Below are 16,617 nucleotides of genomic sequence, written 5' to 3'. Positions count from 1 at the left end.
CAACAATAAAACATTTTTAAAAAGTTAGATGCAGCGCAGCCCTACTAAAAACTACTAATGGAGAACTGAAAATGTATTTTTCAAGAAAGAGTAACAGTTAATAACTTGTATGAAATATTTATTTTGAGTTGGCTGATTTTTACTACATGTTCTTTTAAAAAAGAACATTTGTTTCACCCTTTTGCTAGTGTTTGTTTACTTAAGGGCAACAGCACCACACATTAAACCACTGCCCTCACTCCAATCATTTTAACAGAAGCAAAGATTGCAAACATTGATGCTTCAGTCATGAACTGTGCACAGGATCTAATTTGGAACCAAACCAAAATAACCCAAAAAGCAGCAAAGACAGTGTCAGGCAGTGTCAGACCGCAGGTCAAACAGATGGTATAATCCAAAGTAAGTGCTGTGGTAACAGACTGGCTCAACAGCTACCACTGCCTGAATTACTGTTTACTGTCGACATGAAATATAAACGAAGACAAGAGGATAGATGCTGATACTTCTCCCTGGACTTGACTGTACAACATCAAAACAGAGGCCAAATGTCTGCCTGCAGCCAGGATTTTAAAAAAGAGCTCCAGTCTTTTAGTCATGATTGTATGGCAGTGTGCAGTTCTGATTTCTCCTCGGAATCACAAGGCAATCAGGAAAAGGGGAGTGTGCTGTTCTGTGCTGTAGCCCATACAGCTGCTACTTTCTTGCTCACTGGGGAGTGTATGGCATTCTCTGTGAATGGTAATTATGAAGGGAACAAAAGGGGCATTTAGAGACAAAGGCGGGTTTGGAGTGAATGGGCCAGCTCCCATGCACAGCGAGTGTTCTGACTCCAAGTGCAGTTTCAAGAGAGACGATATGAGGTAATTATGCAGGAGAACTTGCAGGGGGGAGAAAGGAAGGAGAGGAGCAGAGAGAGGGAGATAGGCTGGGGTTGGCTTCATGTCTATAGAGAGCACGACCAGATAGCACCATCTGCATTCTGCACAGACACTGTCCGTCTGGCTCGCTGTTGCCTTCAATAAAAGCTGGCGCCGAGACAGACATTAGGCTACAGAAATGGATTCAGACGTACAGTACAGTCAAGCACAAACTGGCACTCATACAGACACATACTGGGATTTAAATTTCAACTAACACCAGCACGTTTTCACCCCAGTCTACTGCAAGATGATCTTCACAGGATTCGATGTGAATGGAAAGCCGATGGCACTAATTTAGGGATCTTTGCCAAACTATCACAGTGGACTAATACCCAGAATCCTGTGTGCCCCTCATGTCCCAGGCTGGACCACATACACTTAATATACAATATAACACTGGCTTTCTTTTCTCATGAAATCCAAAGTATAAGTGGCACTTTCTCTCTAATAAAATCCATTAATTCTCATCAGCTTCCCACATTAGATAGAATGCTGAACATGCAGATATGTAAATAAGGAAACACAATTAGCTCTGAGAGGGAGTTTAAATATTTAAAGGCTTTAGGGTTCTGATGACGGGTTCAAAGGGGGAGGGCATCATATGGCAAAATGAGGGATTTATTGACAGTATTTAAATATATTGATATTAAGATATTACCACAGTTTTTGCTGCAGTTACAGGTGCAGTTGTAGCACAGTGTTGATTGCTTTTGCCGCACTCCTACTAACTAAAAAAGTTGGGATGCTGTCTAAAACGTAAATAAACACAGAATGCAATCAGTTGCAAACAAACAGTTACCGACAACATTTTTACAGTGTTCCTGAGCCCATGTAGTAATATCCTTTATACAATCATGTGTTTCACAAAGTGGTGAACCTCGCCCCATCCTTGCTTGTGAACGACGTGAGCCTTTCGAGGATAGGGTATTACATGGATATTTAAAAAACTGTCAGTGGTCAAAGGTCATCTTACCTCTCTGATCTTGTCGCGTTTCTCTTTGACGTCAGGTTCTGGTGGCTCACCATCACTGACACCCACCACTTTGGGCATGGGGACGGGTGGCAAGGGTTTAGGCCCTGCATCCTTCTTTTTCAGGTCCTCCATCACTTTGCTCTTCTCTGTCTGAATCTCAGCCTGCAGCTCCTCACGTGACTTTCTCAGCTTCTCCTTTGCCTCTTGCAGCGCTCGCTCGTGGTCTGCCCGAATCTTGTCCCGCAGGCTCTCCTCCTCCTCCCTGTAGGAAGCAGGAAAAGGGCAGGAGGTTAAGTTTTTTTATTATTTGTCTGGTTCCTCTTTATATTCCACAAAGTGGTTGCTTGTCTTCCTGGGATAAACATATAAAAAACTTATTTTAACCAAGTCTGACACAAAAACAAAATCAGCAATGTTTGGGGAATAAAAAGGTATTCGGAGGAAATATATGTGTGATAGACTGTGTGGAAAAGTTAACGGGGAAAAGTTGTGTGTTCTCTGTGTGAAATAGCACCTCTGTCCATTTTTCACCTGGAATCAGTACAGTTTTATTTAATAAAAGCAGATGAAATTAAAGGAAGGTTTATAGAAGTAGTCCCCCCAACAAAGCAGGTTAAGAAGCCTCACCCGCCTCTAATTCAGATCATTATGGGAAACACAACACCATTAGTCTCTACTGGGAAACCCACCCCCCACCACGCTGCTCTACAGCTACATGAGCTATAGGAAATAGGCCAGGTGTAGAGGAACACAATGTGGAGGCAGGCGGTGCCGAAATGAGAAACATCATCTTTGGTTTCATATGGTGGTACAAGCCCCGAAGTGTTGACACAACTTGAGCCCATGAGGATATGGGTCAGTAATGAAAAACAAACACAGTGGGGTGCTGAGGCAAAGGTGACAGCAGGACGACGACACTGAACTGTTCTCCTGATGGTATTGAGGGAAGAAAAACTAAAAAACCAGCTTTGAATCTGGCTTGGCTGTTGCGTGGGCTGACACAAATACAGCCAGATAATAGGCAATGTCAGCTCTGCTCCAGGTTGATGAGTGGCAGCTTGCTGTAGGGAAGGAGGCAGCTTTTTGCCTCATCCCATGTCTGTTACATAAAGACACAAACATAAGGTGACAAATGATGCTCAGCTGGGTAATTTTTAACTAATCATCATTGCACGTGTAGGTCATACCCTTTGTATTATGACACCATAGATGGGTGCAGTGTGGGAGGAATTTAAACATGGATTTCATTTGTTCAAAATAGAAGCTGTTTTACATTTGAAATGATCATTTTAGTCTAAGCAATAAACTGTGGAAATTGCAGCTTTAAATCAACGAGAACATTTCTTGCTCCTTGGTGTGTGGCTCTATTTGATGTCTCACACAAGGTACATACTTTATTACCAAACATCGATACGATAGAAGCAAGACAGGGAAGACCGAAACTAAAAAAAAAAAAGAGGACACAAACAGATTATTAATTTCTCTTGACACTTGAGTCAGTCCCTAATGTTTTCATCAACCATGCTGTACTGCTGAAGTTGTCAGTTCCAAAATTACCTTTACTCTGAAGTATCAGGGATCAATAAGTCTATGTGACAGTTTGTGCCATCGTTGACCTTAAAAGTATTGTGATAGATGTGAGTTGCCGGGTATAATAAATATGAGTCATGTGAAAATAACTGTCATCTCAGTGCATGCAAGTGTTTTTAATGACATTCAGTGTGATAAACGCAGAACATGTGGGAGGAACTGATGACCTGCTGTGATCCGTGTGGACTCAGCTGCAAGCCTCCACAGAGCTACACAGCTCCACATCTCTGAGAAAATGAGAAAACAATACTGAGAATGTGTGTGTGGGTGTCCACGTGTGTGTCAACAATGTCACTTTAATGGGTTTGAGATGTCTGCAGTATGTGACCCTCTGTCCTCTTCAAAGAGAACAGCATTTAGGAGTTGTTTGGAGTAAGAATGCAATTTAATCCAATAGAAAAGAAATAAATAAATAAATAAAAATACAGCTTTGTGGATGTCTTTGATTAATGTGTTCTGGACTGGCATGTGGACAATATTGGACCATCAGACATTATGCCATCATCTATCAGTGATGACCGCTGAGCCTTGTACCTTCGTAACATCGCAATTTGCACCAACCGGAGAGCACAGAAAGTAGTGTGTCCTGTCAGAGTTGCCATAAGGAAGGAGTTGTTGCTGTTTGTGACATGAAGGAGTTTCCAAACAACGTCATCGTCCATCATGATGTTTCACTCTGGACATCGTCATTTAGTAGACATTGTCTAATCCTAGTGGCAAGACCAAAAAAAACAACCTGTAGGTGCAATCACACCAGTGTTGTTCAGTGTGTGTAGAAACTGAGGTACATACCATACAGGTGGTTAAAAAAAATGTGTTATGCACTAGGTATGGTGTCTGTGGAGCAGATAGACATTCTTCAAACTGTCATTAAGTGTTATTTAAAGTCATGTTTTAATCTCCTAACCTTTTTTTTTTGTTCACCAAACACTTTACTGCCATCAATATTCCTTACAAAAAAAGAGAGAAACAAATGAACATCCTCAAATCTCCTCCGGTGGTGTGTGTAATCAACCACTAATATTCAAATATAAATGTCCATATCCAATGTCATCGAATACTGAAAGGCCCTGTCAGCCGTTATGATGTCTCCATCTTGTAACCATGTTTCTCCAGCTCAGGCCTCAGTTGATTTGAGAAATCATCATCTATGTTGTCATCATCCCAGTCATTAAATTCCCCTTTTATTCAGGAAGTCCTTTCAATAATCAGACTACAGCAGTCTACAAAATAAAAGCTGCATCTTTTCAATATCAGTACCTGAGTACATAAATATTAGAAAAACAAAACAATTATCCATCTGCAGTGCCTAACATGTTTGTTGTAATCTACAATAATACTGTTTTCACATGGCAGCTTTAAGATAAGGCATCTATTGAGTCTGCTGAACACACCTCTCTCAGAGTTGGACAGCAAAATTGACAGAGCCTCCTCAGATCTTAGCTGACTAGCTGGTTTGCTGTTATTATTTATGGCTGCAGATGTTAGTTTCAGGTAAAAATGGCTAACATGATTAGTAATTGTTGTGAGCAGAAGTCACGCTCAGTGTAGGTCTCGTCCAGTTCGTGCTTCCCAGCAAGTTCACAACATGACATGTGCCCCGAGATGTCCGTTTAAAAAATACTTGGTGAGTCTTTTTTATCACTCTCAGATGATCTCTGCCTCGCTCCCGACATACCTCCTACATAAGTAACGTTAGCCTAATGCCAACAATTCAAAGCATGGGAGCAATGTCCCGATGTAACTTTATTGTCTAGCTGAGGCCGGACAATCAACAATGAACATAAGCTGCAGACTGTCTATTTTGCTCCGTCTCTGCATCGAGGCAGAATCTTCCACGTCCGCATCGCGATGCATCTTAATTTCCACACCTCTAGTACACACGTACACAGGTATTACTGGAAACTGAGTTTTAAAATAAAAACACTCCGTCCAGACGAGCATTTTAGCACAGTCTCAGTAAAAATCTCAGTCCATACTAAGGCACCTGAAAACCCCTATTTGCCGGTCAGTTTTCAGTTACCTAAAACTCAATTTACATGTGCACGAAAGGCCAAACCATCTAGAAAAGCTTTGTGTTAAGAAATACCCATAGATGTGTGGACAGGGCCTCAGCCTGTGTGGATACTTGTTTTAATCTCGGTGGATTTCCTGTACATGACCATGTACTTGGACAATGGACTTGACAATTCAAGGTCAGGATTTATGTATATTCATGTATTTTTCCCTCTGGTCAGGTATTTTACTTGCAGACCTCTACATCCATACACAGTATGTGACTACAATTACTGCGGGTCAGAAAAAAAAAGGTAGGAAGGAGAAGAGGAGTGAGGTGTGAGTCAGTCCCAAGAGAGCAGGTGTCTTTATTGTAGCACTGGCTGATAAGACTATATGGTCACACCTGAGCCAACTTCAGAACAAAACAGAGCACTTACAGACCCAGCAGGCAGCTATAAAGAGCAAATATGAAAGAGAAAGAGCATTGGGGAGGATTTTGTCGAATAGCAGAGGCACATGGTGCACATTACTTCATATACCTGCCACCTTCACATGGCTATAAAGGGAGTTTATCACCATGGATGCACTATACACAGTGAACTGTTGACCTACTCCAAGCAGGCGAACAGAGGAACAAGCATACATTCATTCTACAATACCACTAAGGTACATGGTAAATCACCAAACTACCAAACAGGCACAGGTCAGGAAAAACTAGAATTACTACCTTGCAGTTCTCTGCCTTCTTGCATCAGTCAAGTTGCAGTTTACATCCATGTCTGTCCAGACTCATATACTATATGTGGTGAAGACGACGGGTCGGCTAATATGTTTTTTTCAGGGCTGATAGCAATACAGATTATTAGTAATCCAGGAGAATGATAACCAATATACATTTATAGGAAATATAATAATCTCAGTCTCAAAGTTGAGAATAACCAGAGTACTGTAACCAAATACAATTGTACAATTTTGAGGTGCTTTGCTTTAGTATTTTCATTTTCTGCTACTTAATACTTACACTCTCTTTGATAACTTTATCTAGTAGTTACTTTGTAAATTCAAATTATTCAGTGCTGATCAGCTATTACTCGTGACATCAGATGGTGGACAATGAGACCAGAGTGGTGACCACGAACAGTGAAAGGATGCTGCATCAGTGCCAAAGTACTGCAATTTTAAATGTATTTACTTTATTATTATTATTATTATTATTTATTTATTCATTCATTTATTTATTTATTTTATCTGCAAATCAGGCACAAAAAAAACATCAATACCGATAATCCGCCAGACTGATAATCAGTTGGGCTACCCTTCATGAAGAAGACTTTTAGGTTTAATTTAAAAAAGTATAGTATGGTATAAAGTGTATTGTTGGCTGAAGTTATCACTATACTGACAAGTATAATTCCAATAAATAATTTCCAGAGAGAAACATGCTGTCTTTACTGAGAGAGTACAGAGGACTGATAAAGAGCTTCATCACATGGTGCAACGACAATGACCTGAAGATCAATATCAGCAAAACCAGTGAGCTTGTGCTGGACAACAAATTTTTTTCTTTATTTATTTTTTCTTTTTAAATGGAGGCTTTACACACATGTTCAATCAGCACAGAAGATCTCTGTTCTCTGTTCCTGAGTTATGATGTTGAAAATTGGCCAAACGTTTTTGCAGATTATGATGTCACAGTGAAGTTTTATTCTGTTAGACATGTGTGTTAAATTTCCCTCCAAGTGGCATCACTACTGTGTGTGTGTGTGTGTGTGTGTGTGTGTGTGTGTGTGTGTGTGTGTGTGTATAACAGTGACTGTGCATGAGAATTTTGTAGAAATGAGAATATAAGGGACAAAAAGTAAAGTTGAAAGCAGAACATGTTGATGAAAGGAGGCAGTATGGAGCTAAAAATGAGAAAAAAATATGTAAAAAGCAAGAGAGGAGATGGGACAAAGAATGGGCGACAAAAGGGAGAGACCCAGAAAAGACTGTGTGTGATCAGCATGCATTAACCATCCATTTTCTATAACTGCTTATCCTCCTCAGGTTCAACTGGGGCTGCAGCATTTCCCAGCACGCACTGAGCAATCCGACAGTCTCTGACAAGTGTGTGAGAAAGACTGAAAAAAAAAAAATGTGTTAAAAAGATATGTAGAAGAATAAGAAGGAAATGGATTGTGAAAGAAAGCAATGAGATAAAGAACTGGGACTGACACAAAGCCGATGAGAAGGAGAAACGAATGTGCAAGACAAACAGGGAAGAGACAGACGTTTTATACTAATTACCCTTCACACAACAGAATGTGCATCCATTTTATAATTCTATCATGACACTGAATGTGGGGCCAACAGAGACCGAGTTACGCAACATCGCCCTGGAAACAACTCATAAATATTCAAATCACAACTCAGCGTGTCTGACTTTAATTGATAGAAAACATATTTTGTAAGACCAAGATGACCATTTCTGTGTACACTGTATGCTGGAGCCAGTGAATGCCTGTATTTGTAAGAATGTGTCAAATGTGGTGGATTTATTTTGTGGGGATTTCATGTTTATGTGTAGGACATGTGTGTGTATTGTACTTTAGGAATACATCTTGTGCTTGAACGTGTGTGTGTGTGTGTTTGATCCATCTTTCCACTCTGGGTTGAATGTGAGTGCACGCAAATGTGTGTTTTCTATTTTGAGGGCTGTGATGAGGTTTCTGTGTGCTAGAGACTGCAATCTTGCAATTTGTGTGTGCATGAGTGTGTGTGTCTACACCCAGGGGGTATCACGCCTCCTCTGTATTCCATCCTCCGTGCCTCTGTGAGCGAGTGTGCCCTCAGCAACATGCATTTAAATGTGATATTTAGACGGTGCCGATGTTGGATGACTGGCTAATGTCTGTGTGAGTGTTCACATATGTGTGTGTTTATGAGATGCAAGAGAGCATGACTAAAGAAAATGAGGAGGTTAAGCTCACATTATCGTCTCTAATGAATGTTGATTTTGCTCCATACATGTGTATGTATACGGCGAGTCAGCATGTTGCCACGGAAACAAAACACCATCAAACAAATTACATGAATGTAAATAATATACACCAGCAATTCTGGTGCACTCATTCCCACACAAACATGCATTAGCCTTCTGCACCCTCTTGTCTCTCCATGTATGTGCCCCTCCTCCTCCCCTCCTCCAACTTTAATCTCACGTCACTCATTTCTCTTCCTCCGAGCCATTATCATACTCACTCTAGCATCGCCAAGGATTCCCTTAGAGTCTCATATAATGTCAAACATGCAATTAAGAGCACATCAACCACTGCCTGACTCAATTACCTTGACAAAGACAAGTGTGGGCCACAGCTATGGAGCACCCAGGTGACCACACCGAGCTTTAGCTACACCCATCTCCTCATGTCCCCAAAATTTGACAGAAGCATGGAGAACCCCATCTCCCTAATTAATTGTTTCAGTCGTGTCAAGCCTCCAGTAATCACTTCCTCATTCTATCAGCCTTCCTGCCTGTCACTGGGATTTCTTCTTTAGTGGCATCATGAAATCTGCTGCTCAGCAAAAGCCGGTCCTTTCCATGGCAACTGGAGAGAAGCAGCAGTTGTCCGACTGCCTGCTGAGCTATCTAAGAGATGGTTTTTTGAAGCTGTGGAAACACAAGGCTTGAGGGAGAGCAGCACAGGCTACATGCCATGTAACCATAGCAACAAACAGAGACACGCGCACACATAGAGGTCATCGACAGCAAGTCAAGTCATTTATGCAAGGGAATAAGACCACTGGGTTCAGGCTGGGCGATTAATCAAATTCTATTTTCAATTATGACTTCAGCTTCCGACGATTATGCAAACATGATAATTGAGATAAAACGATTACTGTGCCGCATTTAGCTTCGTAATAATGCTCTCGTTCCAGAGCAACGTTTTCCTTACAGCGGTGTGCTTTTGCCTCGTTCTCCAGGTCCTTCTCCATTTCGCTCTGCAGCAGCACTTGGTCCCCTTTTTGCTTGTGACATATTTTCTCTTTTCATACCATCTCACAAGGCGAAGTGGAAGAGTGCATTCAGTAGAAGTAGATCACAGGGAGTGCAGGGCAGGCTGTGTGTCCAGTGGGAGAGTAGTGGGATGAAGGAGAGACAATATCCAGGTTTCAAAACCCCCGGTGTAAGATGTCATTTCAACGTAAAAAATGTCAACAAAAGAAGACGTCAACACTAAAGTCACCACCACGAACAGCATGTTGTCCCTGGTGGAAACAAGATTCCAAATTATAGTAGTTGTTGATCATTTATGGCTCGGACCAGCCAGTTAACAATATTCAGGATTCAGCTGTCAATGGCAATAAAATAGGTTTTTCAAAAGTAGTTAATGACTTTTATACAGCCAGTTTAGTCGATAGTTTCTTCTTGAGTTAGAATGTATCAGATCAAATCAAAATCAAAAGTCAATTCATGAATGGCCTCTTGTAAAATGATAACGTAGTTTATATGTATTTTAACACATTCATTCCATTAATCCACATCATCCTGTCAAAACATGAGCCTTACTGAAGTACACAGAATATTCCTGGAGGGTCACAAAGGCTTGTGTACAGAAGCCAAGGCCTTTGCTGAATAATTTAAGTCAACAAACCGCTTCTCTGGAACACAAGTGTTTATCTCCTTGACAAACCTATGAAAAAATAAATCAACCACTCATTTCTGAAAGCTCTTTAGAGGTTTCACAATTATAGCACGTCACTCTTCCGTCTTTGGTGTGCAAAGGAGAATATCCGACTAAAATACTGTGTAGGCTTATCATTTCTCACTTCTCCACAGATGGAAATTAGGATGAAGTCCTGCAAGATACTGCAAACACATAGTTATGAATAATACACTTCATTTCTGTCTCTTCTCATAATGAACCTGTGTTACTAATGCAAACTGACTTCTCTGCCAGTCTGTTTAAACCTGGGATCTGTCAAAAATCAATCAATTTACTAGACGTTTGATTTACAACCACAAACAAATAACTCGCTGTGATTTCCCTTCACAGCCCTACAGATATCTGCTGTGGAGATAGAGTTACCAGATGCGTGAAAAAGTGAAGAACAAAGCCCTGTTACATTTTTATGAAACAATTGTGATGTCAAGTGATCATAGATTAAAATAATAAGATATTATTAAATATTATCAATATAATTTTTATTAAATAAGACATTTCCCTGGAGCTAGAATAACAATGTTAGGTGAAACATACAGGGCCACCTCCAAGCATACTCAGCCAAGCTTGTCCTGCCTGGATAATCCACTGACCGACTAACTTACACTTACTAAAATGACAAGATGAACATTTAATAAACTGGCACCACAAACAATGATTAGCTACACAGCGTGATTGCTTATGATAAATGGCCACCTGTAGATCACTGCAACACACAGCAGGATGATGATCAAACTGTGTAGGACTGCCAAACACATCTGAATACCAAGTCAATTTGTTCAGAAGCAGGTGAAACAAATTGCGCTCTTCTTAGTAGACAAAAGAGTATGCAGTACTAATGCTGAACAGATGGAGAGAGTCTCTCAGTATACTATATACAGTCTGCAGGAGAAATGCATGAGTGAATGAAGGCGGGTTTAGATAAAGGTGATCTATGTGGGTGGTCATTTCAAGTCAAGAATCTCTGAGCACCTTGGGAGCTGAAATGCCGTGCTTCCCACAAAATTAAATTCCATCTGTTGCGGTACCTGAAAAGGAAGTTTGCATGTGTGTGCAGAATGAGGCACACCTATGCTTCCTTTGAAGAAATAATACCATATATAATATATATAATACTTCTGGTCCAGACCGTCTTCGTGCCTTCTCAGGACAAGCCCTTTTGAGTCTCTGAAAACATCTTTCAATATTCAACTGGACTGAGGGAGCAAACATTGGGCGTCAGAGTTAAGGAATTAGTGTTAATGTTATCCACTTGCTCAAGCAGTTAATATTGAGTAGCATGCTAATCACAACAACCTAGCTCTGTTGTAACGTCACTTATGGTTATCCCTACAAGCCAGGCACACATGATCATGGTTTGATTCAAAGTGTGTGTGGAATGGAGGGGCTATTCACAGACGGTCTCTTGCCAATGTGTGTGTGTGAGAGGGAGAGTGGGGCATGGAGGGTTGAATCAATGCGCTGCAGCTCTACAATAAAGTAAGATTGTACCATTTTAAATAGTAAAAAAAAAAAAAGGAAAATCAATATGTGGCGATCAATGTTGATGTTGTGGCGCACCACCACAAATAAATCAATGTATAGGAAACCCTGCCTAATGGTTACAGTGCATGCCACATAGCTGCATGGTTGCAAATGTTGTCAGTTCAATTCAGGCTGACTCTCTGTTGTCACACCCGTCTCTCTCCCCACTTCCTGTCTGGCTCTTCATCTGTCACTACTCAATAAAGATAAAAATGCCCCCTAAAAAAACAAAAAACATAGTGTCTTCAAAGTCCATCTCTGACGCATGAGAAACACGAGCTCTCATGGGAGCAGTCCCCGAGCTTCAAGAGATATGGACAGGTCTGCTTCCTGCTAGTTCACACACACCATGAACGGAGATTAGAGGCCCACAGATTTTGTTTCTTATGAGCTGTAGCTTTTGGGGTTCTCTACAACATGAACTATAAGACATCCTTCATGTCCGGCTTTTTCCCATGACCCACTTGGACAGCTGCATTGCTGTATGTGTAACGGCTCTCCCAAGCTTAACTGTGGGTGTGTAATAGCATCCTTTCTCTCTTATTCTTTCAATTCTCTCTCTGCCCTAACAACCTCCTCCCACTAGCTACAACCTCACAGTGTCACACTCACACACACCTTTCTCTTAAGTATTTTCACAGCTTCTTTCTCCTGTTCTTGCTCAGAGCTGTCTCATCCATATTTGCATTATCTTGACACCCCCTCCTTTTTCTTTTTCTAATTATTTGTCCGAACCTCCTTCCTCCCACTTGTCAAGTCTTGTGTGTATCAGTTAGCGATCAGTTACTTTCCTGTTATGGCTGCCGATCAGTCTGAATACTGTCAAAGCAGTTTACAGAAATCAAATCATCACACCCCAAATGTAAACAATACCAAGATGAATTACTTGCCACGAGGCATGAACTACAGTACAGTACACAATCCTGAGTAACTTTAATAGTGAAGTGTGTTTTGTGAATGTTCTCCCACAGAGCGATGTCAATTTCCCCTTATCACCTTTTTCTCACATGCGTGTACAAACACATACATAATACATTCCTCTGTCTCGCTGTATGTTTCGGGTGAACACCTGAGCCCCGACAGGACTCGCTCTGAACCCATGTTCACATCCAGCCCTTCTGACCTAAATCATGGCTGGCTGACTAATGCTTTCATACGAAGCACAGGCGTCCATCTCCTGCAGCTAGAACAGGCTGGCCATAAAACAAATAAGCACCAAGCCTGGTTGGTTGCTGCCCAGCTAGATAAGGTTTCCCAAGTGTGAAAAACAGCCTGATGACAGAGAGGTTCAATCACCAAATCTTTAGAGAAAAACATCCTTACAGATGCTCCCATTTTCCCATTTTTGCTCTGACAAAAAGAAGCAAAGAAAGAAAAACAATTTTGCCAACAATAAAAGACAATGTTCTGCCACAATAACTGACACAATATCACAACAAAAACACATCAGTTAGTCAAGTCTTTTCCTCTCATTGACCCTGTCCTAGTTTCCTACAATCTCCATCATGCAGGCTGCAGATCTTTATTGCCTCAAAAGGTTTCCCAAGAGTGATGACACCGAGAGAAGAACAGAGATCCCACTTCCCATCCCCAGGCCAATCATAAATCCAACAGCCGGCGTGTTACAGCTCTAGTACGAGGCATATTTAATATCAGGCTCATACGGGCCCTGATACAGCCTGTGTGGTTATGCTAGTTATGGAGAGGGAGGGCTGAATTCTCCTGTGAATTCAAAAAGGTTTATTTGAAATGAAAACCTCTGAAACCCGACAGCCAATTCTTAATTTGGCGATGAGCAATCTCACTTTGATCCCATTGCTTTAACTGACAGGGAGCCATTGTGGAATGAGGCTGCAGCTCCAGTGTTTGGCAGAGATGGGATTTGGTGAGAAGCTTTCTAGTTAACCAGGGTCACACATTCCCATGAGGACTGAGAGCCTCTCTCACTGTCTTTCTCTCCCCCTCTCTGATTCTCTTGCCACTTTCTTGTTGATTTTGTCTTTCTTGTGCAGCATCCCTTCTCGTCCTTCCACGACTAAAAACCTACTGTCCTGCGTTTATGCAAACCAATTCAAACAAGAGGCTCCTATTTTCCTCTGGCTTTCAAGAGGTCTTGTCACCACTGCTGCTCTCCAGAGAAATGGCCAATGGGAGACAGAGTGAGGCACACTCCCAATGGGCACTACTGAATGTTCACACACTGACTCTCTTACTCACACACACATGCACACACATGGGGAGTGGCAAAGAGGAGACTTGCTTGTGTTTTATTGGCTTGTTTATTCTTTCAATTAATTTGTATTGTCAGATAGCAAATAAGGATTCAGCACTACTTTCAGACACCATGGTCCTTTCCCTATTTCGTCTGTTCTCCTTTCAATTCATCATCCAATCTTCGCTCTTTTCTTCATTTCTTTCCAACAGGTTGAAGGGCAATCACTGGCCAGAAACCAATTCGATCTCAAGAGCTGCAGTGATGAGAGGATGCTGGTTTTAGGGTGGCTACTAATCACTAATCTGGATTTGTTCTCAAACTGTTTTTGTAGTTTCCACACTTTTGACTAATGTCTAGGGGGTCTCACTAAAAACTTGGCATCTTGGTTTACGAATCATGACTATGAAATAAAATTTTAAAAATCTCTTAGGCTACAATGTCAAGGTGCTACCCTTGCAGTTTCCTACCTCTACATCAGTGGTTCACAAGGTGGGTTCCAGGGGGTTTCTAGGGATTTCTTGAGGAACTTCTCCAGCAAAAAGCAGAATAATGATTATCATTCCATCCACAAGTAACACAATGACAGAATGTATGACAACTTTGGTTTCATACACTTTCTGTAATAAAACATCCAACAGCAAAATTCTTATAAGATGGAGGAGCCTGGGACAATATTTGGTCAAACTGGGCTCTGTGGTGTAATTCCAGTCAGTTAAGGGGTCCTTAATATGAAAAAGTTTGTAAATCACTGCTCTTTATCTGCTGCAACTCATTTCTAAAGTAATTTTACCAGGATAGTGATTCATTATGTAACCCTCATTTAGTTATTCATTTTATTTATTTATTTATTTATTTATTTTGCGGGCCCACTTCCCGTGACCCCAAACTTCCTTTAATCACGGGTCACGGTGAACTCAACCCGTTCAATACTCCATCTGGAAAACTCCGCGGATTTCCTGTTGGGCCGCGCATGGAAGCTAAGCTCTGACCACTCGGTTCGAAGGTAAACGATGATTTTTGTTTAAAATAAGACAGCCGAATTGTAGATAATATTTTAGTTTAATTACTCGCTCATGTAGTTTAGAGCGTTATTCTTGTTTTGAACAGTTATGTCACTTTTTTGATTGACGCTACAACGGCTATGAGGTTTGGTCATCATTGACACATTTATGTGAACGTAGCTACGTATTTAATGAATGAATGAATATTGCACAATTATTGAAACACTTGAGTCTTACTCTGCTTGAGTAGTTTGAAATTTAATATTGAATGTTTTTGATGAATTATAAAAGGTGCATTTTGACTTTGATTTTTGACTTTGACTGTGAATATTAACATGGTACTGGGTTACTAGGTTAAGGTGGTTTGGTTACTATTGTAACTTTGATTTATTAAAGACAATTAATTAATTAAATAATTAATTAATGCATTTGTATTTAGCATGTATGTTTATTAGGGATGTCGCATGTGTGTGATGTCATAACACTGCGCAACCAGAGAAAACAAGCTGTTTCTGCTGCTGCTAATGTTTATGCATACATTGATTTTAATTTTGATACTGACTTGGTTATTTCAAATGGAATACTTATGTGTATTTTTGGCCTTTTAGGTCAGGTTTTTTTTGGACCAACTTTGGATTTTCTTCTCATGGACCTTGATCCATTCATCTCAACTCACATGGCGAGCTAGATCAATGAACTGGTAGGACAAAGTCTCGCACCTACCGATCTGGACAAACCTTTTTGGATTAAAAGGATATGAACTGAACGTTTTTCCTTGAGAACTTTATTGTGAACAACAGAACATTTGATTTATTGTGGATAATCCATTTTTTGAATATTGGAATGGTGTATTGTTTGTATTGGTTGTTTTTTTGTAAATATTTCTCTGAATACAGACACTCAAACTGCACTACTGTCTCATCCATTCATTCACAATCCAGGCTCCTTTAAAGAACAGACTTCTGTTGCCGCTATTGTAGCCGTAGTCAACCGCCTAGCCCATATGCGTTACAATTACATCTTGTTCTATCCTGTTACGCCTTGCAAAATCTGCAATTACCTACAGAATTCTCCCTCCACTGAATGTGTCTTTGAGCGCTCACAGAGCAGCTTCAAAGATCAAATTATATCTCAAACGGACGTTTCTATATCTCTTTCCCACACAGTAAAGCTGTCAAGCAGGAGATTACATCGTAGTCACTACTGTCACAACAGTAAAATAGCATCAAACTTGTTTTTTGTTCAGTCCCACATACAAGCATCATAGCCAATTTTAATTTTAAAAAATTCTGTTAGCTCTGCCTGACTTGCTGTGGAGTACCACCATTGTCACCCACAACTACCAACTCATGGGTTAGACGACATGTTGGTCAAGGTCTTCCATCCAAAGCTCCTATTTTTCTCTTTGTCACAAATAGTGCTGCAGTTTTCTATACACAATTGAATGACAGTAAGGACACTGTTAGGGAAACTGCATTGGTAAAAATCCCCTTATTGGTCTGGAGACAGCATTTATTGTGTAAAGTCTAGACATGACAATTGTCATAAAAGACAAGGCATCATTAACTAATTAAGTCAGGACTTCCACACACAATCAAATTCAGGGATGTCCTCTGTGTTGATGAGTGTCATGTGAGTCATTGCTTTTGGACGTTCCTGTTCTTACATTCATTATGTAAAACTCTGAGTCCTG

General features: G+C 40.6%; 1 protein-coding gene across 1 annotated transcript in view; it reads right to left on the bottom strand.

Annotated features, from left to right (window-relative positions):
- man1a2 (mannosidase, alpha, class 1A, member 2) overlaps positions 1-16,617 on the bottom strand; it is a 139,823-nt gene that overhangs the window by 110,594 nt on the left and 12,612 nt on the right. Inside the window, exon 3 of the mRNA XM_073473590.1 lies at positions 1,894-2,155. Coding sequence (XP_073329691.1) covers positions 1,894-2,155 — 262 coding nt within the window. The remainder of the gene's footprint in view (positions 1-1,893; positions 2,156-16,617) is intronic.

This window comes from Pagrus major, chromosome 9 (assembly GCF_040436345.1).
Source record: "Pagrus major chromosome 9, Pma_NU_1.0".
In the NCBI taxonomy this organism is placed as follows: domain Eukaryota; kingdom Metazoa; phylum Chordata; class Actinopteri; order Spariformes; family Sparidae; genus Pagrus; species Pagrus major.
The sequence above is the reverse complement of the archived record's forward strand: the minus strand, read 5'-3'. Positions and strand labels throughout refer to the sequence as shown.